At 39.2% G+C, this 18,784-nt stretch overlaps 1 protein-coding gene across 1 annotated transcript; it reads left to right on the top strand.

Moving 5' to 3' along the window:
- Window positions 1-15,208: 15,208 nt before the first annotated feature.
- On the top strand, window positions 15,209-18,322 carry LOC131060768 (pentatricopeptide repeat-containing protein At1g09410, mitochondrial). The gene has a single exon (XM_057994153.2). The coding sequence runs from the start codon at window positions 15,565-15,567 to the stop codon at window positions 17,968-17,970; it is 2,406 nt and encodes an 801-aa protein (XP_057850136.2). The 5' UTR covers window positions 15,209-15,564; the 3' UTR covers window positions 17,971-18,322.
- Window positions 18,323-18,784: the final 462 nt, after the last annotated feature.

The following is an 18,784-nucleotide window of genomic DNA, read 5'->3' as shown; positions in this document are numbered from 1 at the left end:
TTTTCATGGTGAAGACATAATCAGGCCTTAATTAAGCTTTGGGGGACACACACTAAGGTAAGGGCCCAAAATGTGGACAAAATTGTAAGGGAGTACAATTTAGGATGCTAGAGTATGAAGTTTTTCTCCCTTGACTTTATTATCACCTTCATAGATATTATGAAGCTTCTCCCAAATCTCCCTTGTGGTCTTGCACTAATTTATCTTTACAAATTCAAAGTTAGATAATCCACATAAGATAACATTCCTTGCTTTTGTATTATTCTCACAATCTTTCCTTCCTACTTGATCTCTTGGAAGGTTTTCAGGAATTTCATAGCCATTACAATTGCCTACCAAACATCAAACCCTAAAGCCATCAAATAGACTTCCATCCTTACATGCTCTAGAACACATAATTGGATCCATCAAATAGTGGTGCCTTGTTTGAAGAAAGATCATCTTGAGTAATGGTGTGTGCCATCTTGAATCTAGCTCAAGTTGTTAAGCCTCTCCAAGGAACTTAGTTGTGATAGCAACTATTAAGAATATATATATATATATATATTGAGAGGGAGGTGAATTAGTATATGCCAATTTTAACTTCAAAACTTAAAGCAATATCAATATCACTATTGCAACTCAAATTATCATTAAAACAACTAGGCAAGTGATAAGAAAAACCACAGAAAAACACAAGAGAACACTAGATTTACATGGAAAACTAGAAGGAAAAAATCATAGTGAGAAAAGATTCTTAGATCTATTATCCAAATCCAGCCTCACAAATTGATAATGAGCTTACAATAATTTTGCATGCACCAACCGACAAGAATTTCTACCTATCACCTGATCCAAAGAACTAAGTGAAGACACAAAAATGTAAAGCTTAAACAAATGAACCAACTTTAAAACTAATGTATATCCAAAGCTTTATACCTTCACTTATCCTTGATTGAGTTAAAGTAGAGGCACCCATCTCCACTTGATTTGCTCTTTTGATGATTTTTGTTGGGAGGAATGTGGTTGCTCAAACCGACAACATGATGTTAGGATGAAGATGGATTTGATAGAAAAAATGAAAGCATAAGGATAAGATAGAAGAAGATGCTTAAAATGAGAGAAGAGGCCTCAATTTATAAAATTTTCACGAGTAAAATCAAGGGCTAAGATTTAATGTCAAATGGATGGTTAGCATTAAGTGGAGATGAGGTGGCTTGGAGATCCAAGAGATCCTTTCCATAAAGGCATTTCTTGTCTCCACACTCGTCAAGGAAATGGGGAAGAGATCCCAAGTACACTGAGAAGAGGAGCAAGGAATTAAAATATCCTTGTGAAGGTGAAAGGGAATTAAAAATTCCTTGGAAAGAGGGGGCATAGGGAGAATAAAGGATTTAGGAGTTTAAAAATTCCTTAGGAGTATGGGGAGAATAAAAGGAATTAAAAATTCCTTAAGAAGACCAAAAGGGATGGCATTTAAGGTTGAGTAGTGAGATGGGAAAGCCATTTATGGCAAAGAGTTGACCCATCCCTAATCATGAGGATTAGGAATGTGCAAGTGATTAGTGGGAGTGATTAGGTGGGATAATGGAGGATTAGGATGCAAGTGGATGAGTTAGGAGGATGTGACATGAGGAGAGAGAATGAGTGAAGTAATTTAAAATTGGAAAAAATGATAATGAGGATTAGGATATGATTAATTAGGTTTGATGACAAGGATTAGGTGAAGGATTTGTAGGAATTTAGGTTAGGCATAATTAAATAAATATAAATTGATTTAATTAATGATGAAGGCTGAACTTAATTAAATAAATGCAAATTTACTTAATTAATGGTGAATTTTAAAATTAATTAAATAAAATGTAAATTTATTTAATTAAGGGTGGGGGTAAAAATAAATGATTAATTAAATATTTATTTAACTGGCTAGAATGGGATAAGGTCAAGTGTGATTGGGTATGGATAAATTTAGGTGTCTATGTTGGTGTAAATAAATATTCATCATGGATATTATTACACTTTACTTAAGTTAACTTAGGATAATGCATCTCTTCGTAGTTTGGATATGAGACACTTAGGGAAGTGTGCACATAGGGATATAGCTTGTAAGAGAAATTCCACCTTTTGTGGTTTTATCTTGCTGTTACACTCCACATTCGGTGGGTCATCCACCTCTTGTGGAATATTATATTATTTCTCCTACCTACCTCTAGTATTTATTACCTACCCTTATTTCTCATTGAACCACATGTCGTGATTGTGTGCTCGTATATCCATATGGCCTTGCCTATATAAGCAGGCTCATATTCATTGTATTGGTTAATCCAGTTGATCATTTGTATATTGATGAGAATACAATTTGTTCTTGTCATTCTCTTGTCTCTTTTATGATTTTCATTGTGCCCTTGATCTTGGTGAAATCTCACATGGTATCAGAGCTATTGGGGCTTCATTGATTGGTTTTGGGAGACATCTTGGAAGGCTTCTATTTTTGGATCTGAGATACTGCGCATTTTGGAGGCATCCTAGAGCATTTTCGACCACACCATTGCGTCTGGGAGGCCATTTCCATAAAAATCAAGTATAAACTCAACCTATTTTAGCGAAAGTCGAATTTTGGGTGTTGGAGAAATTTTTTGCCCAATTCGGGCGGTACGGTACGAAATTTTTGAATTTTTTCAGAAAAAAAAAAAAAAATTCTGAAAAATAATTTTCCAGTTGAATTTTTTTTTTGAAAAAAAAAAAAATAAAAATTTTGAAATTTTTTTTTGGGGGTCTATACCTTCTGCCCAGTCAGCATTTTTTGAAAATTTTGGACTCCTCTCCGTTGAGCATTTTGGATTTTTGGGTCAACTTTGGAGGTTCATAACTTGCTCAATTTTGCTCCTTTTTGGGTGCAATTTTCTTTGATTTGGGCTAATTTTTCATGCTCTTCACAGTGGTGTGGTTATTTTCTGATTTTGGTGCACAGGTTTTTCAAATTTTTGGATTCTCTTAGCTGTACCTGTCCAATCCTCAATTTTGCAATTTCAGAGGCTTCGTTTGAGCTCATACGACCTCCTTTTCAAGTGCCGTTTTTTGAAAGTGCATATTTTTTCGTCTACTTTCATAATCTATGATCATTTTTTAGAGATTTTGAGTGGATATTGTACTTTTAGATATTGGTCTTTTTTGGCCTACTTGGTACTTGTAATTTGCTTGGATCTTAGTTTAGATCTCTTGCATTATTAGTTTGAGTCTCCTTTGGCCTTATTGAAGCAATTGTAAAGTTCAAATCAGAAGTCCACTTTGCCATTTTTTGCAAGTGGCCCATTGTACATGCACTAAGTATAAAGTGTCAAATCATCATTTTGGGGGGAGGGGGTTCTTTGATTGAGTGAATTTGGGGGGGTGTATTGTGTGATTGTGCCTCTCTTTCCTTGTGCTCTTTTATTTTTGTTGTAATGAGTCCTCATAAATGTCCACCTTTAACTCTACATAATTATGCATCTTGGAAAATTAAAGTATGTAGCAAATTAATGGAAAAAGGTCTCACGCATTACATAGATGGAACAATAGCAACACCACCTAATCCTAAGGATGATCCTAACACTCAATTAGAATGGCTCAGTAAGAATTTCATGGCTCTTGGAACTTTGCATAAGTATGTATCAGATGACCTCATTTTTCACATTGAGAAGTGTACTACAATCAAAGAGGCTTGGGATATGTTTCATAAATTGTATGGTCAAGTTGATGAAATCAGAGGTTACAAGATTGACAATGAGCTCACCAGCTTGGATCCCAAGAATTTTGATACAATCCAAGATTATGTTACCAAAGCAAATGAGCTAAGAGCAAAGCTTAAGGATTGTGGAATTGACAAATAGGATGCTCAGTTGATATTCAACTTGTTGGACAAGCTTGCACCAGAATATGCAGCATTTGTTTCAAGCTTCCAAACTCATCGTTTGATAGTGGGGAGTTCCTACATTATGCCTTCATTTGATGCTTTCACAGAAATGTTGATATTGGAACAATCTAAGTTGTTGAACACGAGGCTTCTCAAGTCTTCAAAGTCCAAGGCTTTGGTGGCTAATCAAGGGAGTCAAGGCAAAGATTCCAAGAAGAAGAAGAAGCAATCTAAGTTAAAGCCACAACAAGAAAAAGGGCAATCATCCTCTCCATCACAAGGCAATTTTTCATCCTCTTCCAAGAAGGAGACTCCACCTAAGAAGGATAAACCAACTTGTGCTTATTGCAAGAAGTATGGTCATGATGAGCATCAATGCCACACCAAGAAAGTAGATGAGTTAACAAATATTCTTAAGAAAAACAACATCAACTTGCCATCCGCTACACAAAGAAGGATTCATCTCCTTCCTCTTCCTCACAGTCTAAGGGAAAAGGGCAAGCATTTGTGGCTACAACAGGTTCTTCACAACAGTGGATACTTGACTCAGGTGCCTCTTATCACATGGGTTCTACAAAGGAGCAGTTTTCTTCATTGGAGCCATCAAAGGTACCTCACATTTACATAGGTGATGATACACAAGTTGAGGTTGAAGGGAAAGGTTCAATTGACATGGATGATGAAACATTTTAGAATGTTCTCTATGTTCCTAACTTGTCTACCAACCTTGTCTCTATCTACCAAATCACTCACTATGGGAATGGGAAAAAGGTTGAGTTTACACCTGATTCAGTTGTGGTAAAAGAACTTGATGATGATGCCTTGGCAGCAGTGGGACAAGTCAATGACAACTCAAGGCTTTATTCTTTCTCCCACTTTGTGCCAAGTTCTCCTTCTAGGGCCTTGCTTACTCATTCAAATTCAGAAAGTAAGCTATGGCATGAGCGGTTTGCTCACCTCAACTACCGCTATCTTCAGCAGCTCAACACTAAAGACATGGTCACAGGTCTACCTCTAATTAGTTTTTCAGAGGGTGTATGTTCAGGATGTTCCATAGGCAAGCATTCCAAGGACAAGTTTGATAAGGGGAAAGCTTGGAGAGCTTTGGAAGTTCTTCAACTTGTTCACAGCGATGTAGCAGGTCCATTTCCATCACCTTCATTTAGTAAGGCCCGCTATGTCCTCACCTTCATTGATGAATACTCCCACTTCACTTGGGTCTACTTTCTTATTCATAAGAGTGAAGTATTTGATAGATTTCAGGACTTCAAGACTTGTGTGGAGAAGCAATCCGGGAAAGTGGTCAAGATTCTTCGTACAAATAATGGAAGGGAATATGTGAACAAAAGACTAGAGGATTTTTGTACATTTGAGGGGATTGATCTTCAGCATTTTGTTGCATACACTCCACAGCAGAACGGAGTTGCAGAGTGCAAGAATAGAACTCTCAAAGAAATGGCTAGCTATATGATACATGCATGTTCTCTTGATCCTGCCTTTTGGGCAGAGGCTATCAGTTGTGCCACACACATCCAGAATCGGGTTCCTCACAAAGCTTTGCAAGGTATTACACCTTTTGAGGCTTGGGCTGGTAGGAAACCGATTTGAGACATTTTAGAGTCTTTGGGTGTTCAGCATGGGCTCGCATACCTCCGCAGAAACACAAGGCATTGGAACCTCAAAGTCGGCTTTGCATATTTGTTGGATATCCTGAGGGTGTTAAAGCATATAGATTGATGGATCCTGAGACACATGAGGTGTTCATTGAGAGGAGTGTTCATTTTGAGGAAATCTCTCCTAGCTTAGCCTCTCTACCTCCTCCACCTTCCTCCTTTGTGGATAGTGATGCCAGTGATTCAGATGATGAGACTCCTTCAACTCTGACTCGTAGGGTTACACCTCCTTCGGGTCCACTTGCAGTTGAGGAGCCTCGTTCTTCACCTCCACTTAGACCTCATTGGGTTTGACATACACTTGAGCTAGTGGGTTCTCTTGTTGGGGATCCTTTAGATACACATAGAACTCGATCACAACATCAGGACCTTCCACATGCATTCATTGCTACCGCTTTCGATCCATAGACATTTTAGAAGCATCAGGGGTTCCTGAGTGGGACCACTCTATGGAGGAAGAGTATAGTTCCTTGATGAGGAACAACACATGGGAGTTAGTCCCTCTCCCTAAGGGGAGAAAGATGGTTTGATGTAAGTGGATCTATCAGACCAAGTTTGCAGTAGATGGTAGTGTGGATAAGTATAAGGCTCGGCTTGTTGCAAAAGGTTTCTCTCAGGTTCCTGGTGTTGACTATACTGAGACCTTTGCGCCCGTAGCCAAGATGAGCTCCATTCGCTTGACACTTGCTATTGCCGCAGCTCATGGTTGGGTTGTACATCAGATGGATGTGAAGAGTGCTTTTCTTCATGGTGATCTTGATGAGGAGATTTATATGGAGCAACCACAGGGTTTCATCCAAGATTCTTCCTTGGTTTGCAGACTAAGAAAATCTCTCTATGGCCTTAAGCAGACCCCCAGGACTTGGTACACCAAGATGGATTCCTTTCTTCTCTCAACAGGGTTCACCAGATGTCATTCCGATCCAAATGTCTACATTTTGCGACAGGATGACTCTCACTTGATACTTGTGCTCTATGTTGATGATTTGATCATTATAGGGAGCACCACATCCATCATTAGTAGGGTCAAATCTGCTTTGCATGACATATTTGCTATGACTGACTTGGGTCTTTTGCACTACTTTCTCGGGATAGAGATTTCACAGTCATCTTCTGGGATTATACTATCGCAGCCCAAGTATGCTCTTGATCTTCTTGCACACTTTCATATGGTTGATTGTAAGCCTGCACCGACTCCCTTTCTTTTAGGAGTCAAGCTTGAGGCTCAATACTCTTCTCCACCAGTTGATGCCACATTGTATCATCAGCTTTTGGGTAGTCTCATTTACTTGACTCATACATGCCTTGATGTTTCATTTGCAGTTGGCATGGTTTCCCGCATCATGCAGGAACCACATGAGCTTCATTGGAAAGCCGCCAAACATATCCTTCATTACATCTAGGGTACACATCATTATGGGATTCACTATGCAGCAGGCACAAGACTTCGCTTGGTTGGTTACACAGATCCTGATTGGGCTGGTGATCTTGATGATCGTAAGTCTACTTCAGGTTAAAGTTTTCAACTTGGTTCAGGCCCCATTTGTTGGCAGAGCAAGAAGAAGCATGTTATTTATCTCTCTTCGATTGAGGCTGAGTATTGAGGAGCTGTTAATGCAGTGACTGAGACCATTTGGCTTCAGCAGATTCTCACAGAGTTTGGGTTCACCATTCCATGACCGACAGTTCCACATTGTGATAATCAGAGTACTATTGCTATCTTGAAGAACCCAGTCCAGCATCAGCAGACCAAACACATCGAGATCCATATGCACTACATCTGAGAGTTGATTCAGGAGCAGGTCATTGATTTGCAGTATTGTCCTACAACAGAGCAGGTTGCTGACATCTTTACCAAACCTTTCACCGAGAGTAAGTTCTAGCATTTGCGAGCTCTCTTGGGGGTGTGAGATGTCTCATTAGGGGGGGTCAGCTGACTTCTCCTTCCTCTCTTATGGGGGGGACTTTTTCCTCTTTGAGGTTTTATGCTTCTTCTTTGAGAGTCTTTTGTACATTCATCTCTCTTTTGGGGGGGAGTTTTTTCCCACTGGGTTTTCTTCCTTTCTCCGTTTGTGAGAGATTGCATTTTATAGTTTTGCTTGCATTTTCATATTGTACATGGGTACCTATCATGGCCTAGTAGCTGGGACCCATCTTGCATTGTTGACTTGAGTCTTCATTCCCCTTGGTCATACTTAAGGGGGGGTGTTGGTGTAAATAAATATTCATCATGGATATTATTACACTTTACTTAACTTAGGATAATGCATCTCTTCGTAGTTTGGATATGAGACACTTAGGGAAGTGTGCACATAGGGATACAACTTGTAGGAGAAATTCCACCTTTTGTGGTCTTATCTTGCTATTACACTCCACATTTGGTGGGTCATCCACCTCTCGTGGAATATTATATTATTTCTCCTACCTACCCTTGTTTCTCATTGAGCCACATGTCATGATTGTGTGCTCGTATATCCATATGGCCTTGCCTATATAAGCAGACTCATATTCATTGTATTGGTTAATCCAGTTGATCATTTGTATGTTGATGAGAATACATTTTTTTCTTATCATTCTTTTGTCTCTCTTTTATGATTTTCATTATGCCCTTGATCTTGGCAAAATCTCACAGTCTACACTAAGCATCAACTTTGATAATGTGGCACCAACCTTAAATACAAAGAAAATATAGGAAATACAAAAGATGCATCATGAGAACCTTCCAAACTCAAGCTTCAACACTTGTCTGATTTGATTTGCTTTAGAACACTCTCACAATAAATATAGGACTTTCATCTTAGTTTAGAAACCGAATGTATTATTAAGTACACAACTTGCACAACTTTCACTACACAACCCCACATTGGAGTGGAACCGATTGGCATTATATATGCATTCCAATATTACTTATTGATGTTGAGGAAATGGGGAAAAGGCAAAAACAAAGTTCAAATGTTAATAAGTTAGTTTCAACCATAAAACCAAGACAAAGAACTAAAACCATTCCAAACATATTACAAAAGATTAAAAAGCAAAAAGCAAGATAAAAGAAGGAAGAGAAATCTCCCTAAGATGCTTCCATGATGCCTTTTGATGCTTCTTCCTTGTTTCTCCCCTCTCCAAGTCCCAAATGAGTGTAGCTCTTAGCTTTTAGCACTATCCATGGATGTTATATGGAGATTCAAAATGGTTGTAGATGATAAATAAATGCTATGCAAGTGTAAAAGGGTTACTATGAGAAAGCTCCTAATGTATATGTAAATTCCACTATAATAACAATGCTCTAATGCTCTCTAATGCCTTTTTTTTGCTTGGGGAATGAGGTCTTTTTATAGGGAAAAATGTTGATTGAATGGCTAAGATTGAGTGAGCTTTTGAAGGGTCAAGATTGATGGGTTTAGGATCCATGTGATGGCTTTCAACCCATTCCACGATGACAAGTGTCAACATGAGATGGCTTGAGAGGAGAGGGAATGAGGATTTAATGCCTGAGGAGACATGAGGGTAACCTCATGTGGGTTGGGTTATTGGATAAATCTATTATCCAAGGGATAAACTCTTGTGTAAGAGTAAAAGGGATAACCATGGTCAAAGCAATGAATGCTTGAAGAGACCCATGAGTTAAAGGGTGGTTGAGTTAGAGAGAAAATCTCTAACCAAAGGTTGAGTTTGAGTTAATTATTTATGGTCATGTAAGAGCCTTTAATGGTTTTAGAAGACTTTAGATGTTAGATTGTTGGAGACACAAAACGTTTAATGGTTATTGAAGACTTTTGAGTTGTTTTGAGAAGTTGCCTTTCTTAACGGATGTGCAAATGATTAGAGAGGGGGATTAGGCTAATTATAAGGGGTTAGAAGAGTCTAGAAGAAGGGTTAGATATGAAAGTGGATTTGGTGGGTGAGAGAAAATAGGATTTAATTTAGAAATAAAATCTATTTATGTGTGCAACTTGCATTTGTAGGAAAATGCAAGTGGGGTGGGATTTGAAATGAATATTGATTTATTTAAAAAGGGGAATTTGATTTGTGTTTTTAAATAAATGTTAAATTTATTTAAATGAGAGGAATGAGGGAAATCAAATAAATTAGATTTATTTAATAATTGGGTTATGGAGAATGTTGACTTCTATCAATGCAACGCTCTGGTCTGTAAATTTACTGGGTTTTGGCCTTCCCTCCCGAACCTTCATCGTTGGGTGAGTGATTCCTGGAAGCCCTATATTTCTTATGGCATTGAGCTTTTCCCTTGTACTAAGGGGTTTTTTGTTGCTTTCTTTGCCTCTACTCATGATCGTGATTTGATTTTGGGTAAGCTATGGTCTTGGGAGGATCACTCTCTCTCCCTTAAGCCCTGGACTCCTTCCTTCAACCCCCTTACGGAATCCCTCTCTGTTCGTCCGGTTTGGGTCCGCCTCCCCAATCTCCCCCTTCATTTATGGGAACCTTCTTGTTTTGAGGCCATCAGTAACTCCATTGGCAGCTTCTTGAAGGTTGATGATGACACGTTCTCCATGGGTCATTCTACCTTTGCTCACCTATTAATTGATGTTGACATATCGCTGGCCCTCCTTAGGGATGTGGTTCTTATGGTTGGGGATAGGCCTTGGACTCAACTGCTGGATTATGAGGGCCTCTCGTTTCACTGTCAAAGGTGTTTCTCAATGGGTCACCTTGCTTCTGACTGTTCTCTCTCTCACCACAAAGGTGCTGCTACTTGGTGGAAGGATGCTACGGAAGACCACTTGATGATTAATGCTTCAGATTCTGCTTCGGTTGATTCATCTCAAGATGAGGTGCCCCATACTGCTGATGAAGCCCTAGTTGATGTTACTGTTGTTGTGGTCCCTTCTGCCCCTTTGGTTCCTCCTCCTGTTGCTCTTGCTTCTCACCTTCACTCTGCTCCTGGCGATTCTTCTCTTGCTGCTGCTCCGCTGCAACAACTTGTTGCCGCTCTACAACAACAGTCTGGAAGTGACTTTGCAGGGTCTTCCCCGCTTGTTTCTTCTTCGAAAGTTCCTATTGATAGTGTTATTTGGACAGTTGTTTGTCGTAGGCAGAAAGGAAAATCTAACCACCTTTCCCAAGCCCTCCTTTGTCAAGGTTTGGGGTTTTCTCCCCCCTCTTGATTTGGGTTGGGTTGCTGATGATTTGACTGGTTGGTTTGGTCGGTCCGACTTTGTCCTTTTGGGGTTTGCACCCTTGCTTGGTCTTTTAAATTTGATAGCCTTTGGCTTTGTAAAGGGTTAGCGCCCTTCTTAACACTAATTGTAGAGGGGTTGAGGTCTCTATGTTAAGGGTCAACGACCAAGTTAACACTGCTTTTTTAAGAAAATAAAATAAAATAATTGGGTTATAGATAGGGATTTTTAATTTAAATAAATTTATGTAATTTATTTAATTAAAATAGAAGAATGGGGGTTGAATGAATTAATTAAATATGAATTTAATTAATAGAGGAATAATAGTACATTAAAATAAATTTTAAATATTTATTTAATTAATAGACAAATTTATGTGTTTACACTTACAATTTCATGTTGGTCTGGAATCTAGTTTCAATGTTTGTAAGTTGGCCAAGGATAAATTCCTTAATTCAAACATGTAGTTAATTTAGTCCTAAAGCCAACACGTTACACTAGGAGTAAGATCATGCTATGCATTACCCAACCTTAACTCAAATGGTCCCAAACTACCTTCACATGTTTCCTCCAATTGGCACAAATTTCCTTTCTTTAGCGCATCCAACAAAAAATCTTGCACAATCAACAAACTAACACAGTGTGCACTCTATCACTTCTAACTTTTTGTGTGCTTGACCAAATCCACAAAAACTAGGATACAATGTGATTCATATGTAACTTTATTCTACTTCCAAACTGCAAGCCATAAATACCAATTGCAGTAGAGTGTGGTACCAAAAACCATGACTGTGAAACGTAATACAAATACTATCTCTGAGCACCATTCCTTGGAAACTCAACACAGACACTTCTAGACCTCCACAAATACACTATACATTTAGGGACAACTGATATTGGTACATAATGATAACATTAAGAGATCTATCCAATAATTACTAGAATTTGGTCCTTCATTGATCTTAGATACTTTAACATAATACAATCTCTTTGACATCAATGAAAACACTATATTCAATATAATATTGACGAATGAGACACTATATTCAATATAATATTGACGAATGAGATAAGACATTATCATGGCAAATTGCACACTAGCATGCACAACTAGTGTAGTGTCAATCATAATGACACCCACATGCAAACAACATAACCATACACCACGAAGGTCACATATGCGAAAGACTCACTAAGAGATGGTATCGAAGTTGGCCCAACTTTGATACCCAGATGCAAACAACATAACCATACATCACAAAGGTGGCATATGTGAAAGACTCACTAAGAGATGGTATCAAAGTTGGCCCAATTTCAACACCTTGAGATAGTATTAGAGTTGGCCTTGAGCATGGATCTATAAAGTTAAGTTTTGGAGAAACTTCCAAAGAATCCTTGGTATTAGGAGGTTTGTGTGGAGATTAAGTCTTAGAGAGCCCTTGAGGGCGATTTGTTGAACACAATATGCCATTGAGAGGGGGGGGGGGTGAATCAATGGTTTTCAATTCTAAACCTCTTAATACTAAGAGTGATTACCGGTTGCCAAATCTAATGCCAAGTTAACCTACCGGTAAGAGAAGGAAAGATATCACAAGGCAAACACACACAAATGCACATCACATGACACTGGTGTATACGAGGAAAACCCAAGATGGGAAAAACCTCGGTGAGAAATGCTGCTAAAGTCTACTGCTCCAATCCAGCCTCACAGTAAAAACAACAATTACAACATTTAGGGAACTAACCCAAGGAGATCCAACCCCTGATAGTTTATGGGAAATAACCCACAGGAGCTACAACCCCTACACCGAGCACCAACCCAGTGATCTACAATGAATATAATCAAATACAAAAGTAATAGCTTGGTTACAAATGTGTTCTGTAACCACTCATGAATAATCTCTCTACCGACTTCCCTTCTCCTCAGCTTTACTGGTAGTATCTTCAGTCTTTACTCAGCCTCCTCTCTATTGGTTCACACTCTGTCTCATTCACTACTGCCTCGTTCTGTCTCTACAACTGGTCATCGATTCCCTTTTCTCTCTATCTCTTCTCCTTCTCCCCAATATCACTTGCTAACTCGGATTCTACTGGTTGTTCATTTGCCAGACTCTGCACTTGACTGTCGGTTACTCAACTTGTTGGTTCAGCCTTTCTTTGTCCTGTGCCTGCTGGATCTTCTCTACAACACGCTCACAACCCCTTCACTCTATGCTATCCTCTTGTTGGCTTGAACACCACCAGTTCACTTCTTCACTTTGCTTCTTTTGCAGCTTGCTGGGTGCTTTTGACCTTACTGGTTAAGCCTCAACCAAACCATTTTTCTGGTTGTGTCTTCCTTACACTGAGTCACTTTGATCTTCTGCTATTTTCACTTGACCAGTCTACTCACACGCTCATGCCCTCCTTCTCTATCTCCATCATCATCAAATCTCTCATTCTTCAGTCTGCACATATATAGTCAAGTTTCCCCGCCAAAACTTGAGTTCAAACATTTGCGTGCTAGGATTTCTTCCACCACCTTCGAGGTGTATCAATTCAGCTTAGATCTTGTCTCAAAGATGACAGTCTGCACATCACCGCCATTATCGTGTCTTCCAGTGCACATTTACTAAACTTAGCAAGCTACTACTTGTCTGTCGGCTTGATGTTTTGGTCAACTCACCATAAATGATATCTCTGGTTTCTCCACCAAATTCGATCTACAACAAGGCGCCCTTCATTGATCCTTGCATCACCAATCTTGATCTCAATCTATCGTTCTGCTTCGAGCCGCAAACCACTGTCATCAACCCGTGATTTACGCAGTCGACATTTAATGTCAACCAACACCAACAACCTCACCGACACGACACTTCACCGACCTCTGCATGCTTGCCACTTCAACTCTACATGGCATCTTTGTTGGTATTCACCAACTTAGACCTCTGTGTCGGTCCAGACAGGATCACCGACCAAACACATAACCGGTGCACACCTACCAGTCATCTAATCCTACCAGTACACCTCACCTTACCAGTTAACCATTTTTCGATACAGTCTCTTGCACAATCGACGCATCACATTTACCGATCATCACCTTGTTGACCAACAATAGATATCCATGGTGAGTCATCATGTACCTTACCACCTAATTATGAGCACTCCACTTTGCCTCTTGACTCTTTGCTGCATACTTGTAACCACCTTGTTTATCGGTTGACATGTTTATACCTTCATACCGGTAATATGCATGATGTCTTCATGCCATCAACCCCAACAACTATGCATCTGTGGCAGGACCTTTTCACCATCTGCATCCTAGTCACTCCATGTGTGCAACTGCAAAGCCTTATCTTTATTTGACAGGTTCTCCTCTCAACCGGTTTGCCAAGATGGCAAACCCATCCTCTTAACACTTCCTTCTCTGTCCCTGCAACACATCTTGACTTCACATGTTGATCTGGTGTACGTCTCTGATCTCATCCTCTGGATGCTTCCTCATCTTCCACTTTGGTCATCTGGTCTATGCATCCAATATCCTGCCTTTGCTTACTTTGACTATCTTATCCCGAATAGTCATGATGCATGTTGTGGGATAAGCAAGGTATTGTCACTTACCAGTGGGAAGAGTAGACAACTGCACTTCAACTACAAAACACCGATGGAGGAAGATCTATGTCACATGTCGGTAATTATGTGACTTCATTAAGGAGAGGATACATCTCCAACTTGACATATGTCTCAATACCTTTTCCATATGTCATATTTTCTCACTGAAGCATCACACTTTCTGTCAACCTTCACTTCATCTGGTGGGAGTCTTGCCAGATGACCTCACACTAGCATACCGGTTGCACTGCTAACCCTTCATTAGATCATACTGCAACAAGCTCTACCGGTCACACGCTTTCCGGTTCTCATCACTCACTGGTCACTTCTCTATCATGCTTGTTCAACATCAGCATGCATACTCACAAACCGGTTCCTTCTTCCCAATACTGACATGTAAAACAGTTACTTCAACATGCTTAATTGTTGGCTTCACTGTCCACACTACCGGTTTATATCACTAACAACATATCAACTATTTTCCCATACCGGTTGTCCTGTTTTATGTTATACCGGTTGACATCAATGACAACACAATGCCAACATGATTGGCTTGGGGCATTACATCACCAATTGATTTGCCATTATAATAGAGCCCTAAGTTATGCTAGAGAATTCTTTTAAAATTAAAATTTTAATCAAATTTTTTTGAGATCCTTCCTATATAAATGGAATTGATATTTGCACTAATAGATCAAACCTTTATATGCATTCGATATGCTAAATGCTAAATCAATTTATGTAATTTTGGTCATCAATGATTTATTTGTCCCATTGTTTATAATTCATGCAAGAATCAAACCTGACCTAATTCGACCTTCAAAATTTCCAACTTAATAAATCATGTACTTAAAAACATACAAACTCCCCTTTTCTTTATTTTCAATTATAAAATCTTTAGACAACATTTTGAACATGGATCTAGTTTATTTAACCCATGCAATTTGCAGTCCCCAAATTTCTGAAACGCGGATAAGAGAGAAAATTTTCAAATCAATTTACAAAATCAACCATGTAGAGTGAGCAATAGCATGTTCAAAGATTTAAAATGTCAGTCACAAACCAGGTATAGACTAGAGGTGAGGTCAAATACAAACAATCTGTAGCATTGAAGCTAGACGAGCATGATTCTCTCGACTGTTTGCCTGAACTCAAATAAAACCATTGCGCATAAATTGAATTCCAATAAGGAGATAATCGAGGCAATTCCCGTTACCTTATTTTCAGCCATTGCTAATCATATTTTCTTCATACCCGCCATGAATTTGGTGAAAAGTGATAGCAAGCAGCAATGTTACGACTATGCAATCACAAAACAGTGGCTGTACTCAACTCTGTCAAGCCCACTTTCATGACCAATGCTATAGCGAGGCCTGACAACCATATTCAGTTGGCAGGTAATTATAATGCTGAGCAAAGCTGTGTGGGAAAGCTGAAAGCACTGTGTAAGCAGGGGTGGTTGAATGAGGCTCTGGAAGTTTTAAATTTTATCCCTGAACCGAATGACTCTGTGTATGCCTCTCTCTTACAGGCCTGCATCCACAACAAGGCCCTGCCGGAGGCCAAATTAGTACATGCCCACATCATTATCACTGGGTTTAAGCCAGATGTCCATTTAGATACCAAACTTGTCATAATGTATACAAAGTTCCTCTGTCTCGAAGATGCCCGCCAAGTGTTTGAAAACATGTCTGAATCAAATGTTGTGACTTGGACTGCGTTAATGGGAGCTTATTCCAGAAATGCTCGGCCTTGGGATGCCTTGGCACTGTTTTACCAAATGCAACGATCGGGTATTTCTTCAGATCGATTCGTATTTCCAAGTGTTTTGCCAGCGTGTGCTGCCTTGGAAGCCTTACATTATGGCCAAGAGTTACAGGGGTTTATCGTTAGAAATGGGTTTCAGCATGATGTTTTTGTGGCCAGTGCATTGGTTGATATGTATTTCAAGTGTGGCAGAACAGAGGAGGCACGCAAAGTGTTTGACAAAATACAAGAGCGAGATACTGTCTTGTGGAATACCTTGCTTTCAGGTTATGCATATAATGGCCATATGCAGGAGGCAATGGGGATCTTTCAAAGAATGCCCAAACCAAATGTCTTCTCGTGGAATACAGTGATCGATGGATTTGGAGAGAATGGGCAGGTTGACGAAGCTCTGAAGTTGTTTCAGAAAATGCCTGAACGAGATGTGTTCTCGTGGACTGCAATGATTGCAGGACTTCTACGGAGTGATCTTGTCGACAAGGCCATGGAGTTGTTCAGGGAAATATCTCATCCAGATATGGTTTCATGGAACCAAATGATTATAGGGTACACACAGAGTGGAAGAGTTGAGGAGGCCATGAAACTGTTCGACGAAATGCCTGAAAAAGACTTGGTTTCATGGAATACAATGATTACAGGATTTGTGCAGAATGGGCATGTTCAGAAGGCGCTTGATCTGTTTCGACGAATGCCAAACCGATGTGTGATCTCATGGAATGCAATAGTTGCAGGTCATACACAGAATGGGAACTTCAGTGAAGCATTGCTGCTCTTTCGAGAGATGCGAATGATGGGCATGAAACCAAATGGAGTCACTTTTGTGAGTGTCCTTCCTGCATGTGCTAATTTAGCAGCTCTGGAACATGGCAAGGCTGTCCATGAAGATATAATTAAAAGTGGGTTTGAGTCTGATACTCTTGTTGGAAATTCCCTAGTAGACATGTATGCAAAATGTGGAAGTATAGAAGATGCACAGATTGTGTTTGACAACATGCCTGCTTGGGATGTAGTCTCATGGAATGCAATCATTGTAGGGAATGCTGTTAATGGGTTTGGGAAGGAAGCCTTAGAGCTTTTTGAAAAAATGAAATCCTTACATATGAAGCCAAATCATGTCACATTTATTGGAGTTCTTTCAGCTTGCTGCCATGCAGGCCTTGTGGATGATGGCTGGAAATATTTCAATTCTATGAACGAATCTTATCATGTTACTCCTGCAAAAGAACACTACTGTTGTATGGTTGATCTCCTTGGCCGTGTTGGCCATTTGTATGAGGCATACAACTTGGTTACTAATATGCCAGTAAAGCCTAATGCTACTGTATGGGCATCTTTGTTGGCTTCTTGTAGAATTTGTTCCAATATAGAATTAGGAGAACGTGTTGCAGAATTTTTGTTTCAGTCAGATACTAAAAGTCCTGGGCATTATGTTCTTTTGTCCAACATATATGCAGCAGCTGGCAGGTGGGATAATGTAGGAAAAGTGCGGAAATTGATGAAAGAAAGGGGTGTCATAAAGACACCAGGAAGCAGTTGGATTGAAGTGAACAATAAGATGTATGCTTTTGTTGTTGGAGATAGATCACACCCACAAACACAGGAAATTTATGCAGAGCTGGAGAGATTATGTGGGCAGATGAAGGAGACAGGTTATGTGCCTGACACAGACTTTGCACTGCATGATGTTGAGGAGGAACAAAAGGAACATATTCTTGGCTATCACAGTGAGAAGCTGGCTGTTGTATTTGGGCTTATCAACACCTCTCCCATGAAACCTATTCGTGTCATTAAAAACCTTAGAGTATGTGGTGATTGCCATTCGGCCATCAAATTCATTTCCAAAATTGCTGGAAGAGAAGTTATTTTGAGGGATGGCATTCGGTTCCATCATTTCACAAATGGACAATGTTCCTGTGGTGATCATTGGTGAGCCAAGCAAACCAAGAAATTTAAAAGGGTCATATTCTCAGATCTAAGTGTATATTTTTTATTTTAACCAGGCTACTAAAGCTGCATAATTGGGCGCAACTTGGAGAATTACTTTTCTTGAGGGTTTTTCAGATGGCTACAATATGGACTTTGTCATTAAATCAAAAACCCTTCCGCCATGTAACTAAACTTGATATGGTCTCAATATCAATTTATTGTGATCCTCCTTTTTTTACTCAAATATGCAGTTCATCATACTTGAGAGAGAAGGTTGCCTCATTCTTAAGGATAATGTTTATATCATAAAGTGTTTTGACTTCAATTCACATTTTGGACATATTTTCTGATGATCTCAACCTATTTTTGTTTGCATATGCTTGAAATTCCTCTCCAATTATCAATCATTTATAGGGAACATGAGAATTTTTGATTCCACCCAATGATTTGCCTTTTATTGACAAACAATCTCTAGTTCGTTCTTGATATTTGTCTAGATAACTGACAATAAAAAGCAAGCATCTAAGTGCTAATATAATTTTTGATGTTAAAGTTTTTCTTCTAATTGTTGATTATCAATTGTTATTATTATACTATAATCATCGTATCATTAATTATTTATTATTGATCAATTAATTAAATATTTATTATTATGTCGAAGGCATATCCTATTTGAAGTATTTGGGATAAAAATCGCTTAAAAATAATGCAAGACGATTGCATTAATCATGTTCATTCGTTTTTCTTCATTAATCTCGATCACTTTTTCATGTTTCTGTTCACTCTTCACTATCCCGCTCTCCTTCCATTACTCATCC

The sequence above is a fragment of the Cryptomeria japonica genome, chromosome 10, assembly GCF_030272615.1.
Source record: "Cryptomeria japonica chromosome 10, Sugi_1.0, whole genome shotgun sequence".
NCBI lineage: Eukaryota > Viridiplantae > Streptophyta > Pinopsida > Cupressales > Cupressaceae > Cryptomeria > Cryptomeria japonica.
Note: the sequence above shows the minus strand (reverse complement) of the source record. Positions and strands in the feature narration are given on the sequence as shown.

Coding starts and splice junctions, on each gene's coding strand:
- LOC131060768 (XM_057994153.2), top strand. CDS start 15,565: ATGTTACGACTATGCAATCACAAAACAGTGGCTGTACTCAACTCTGTC.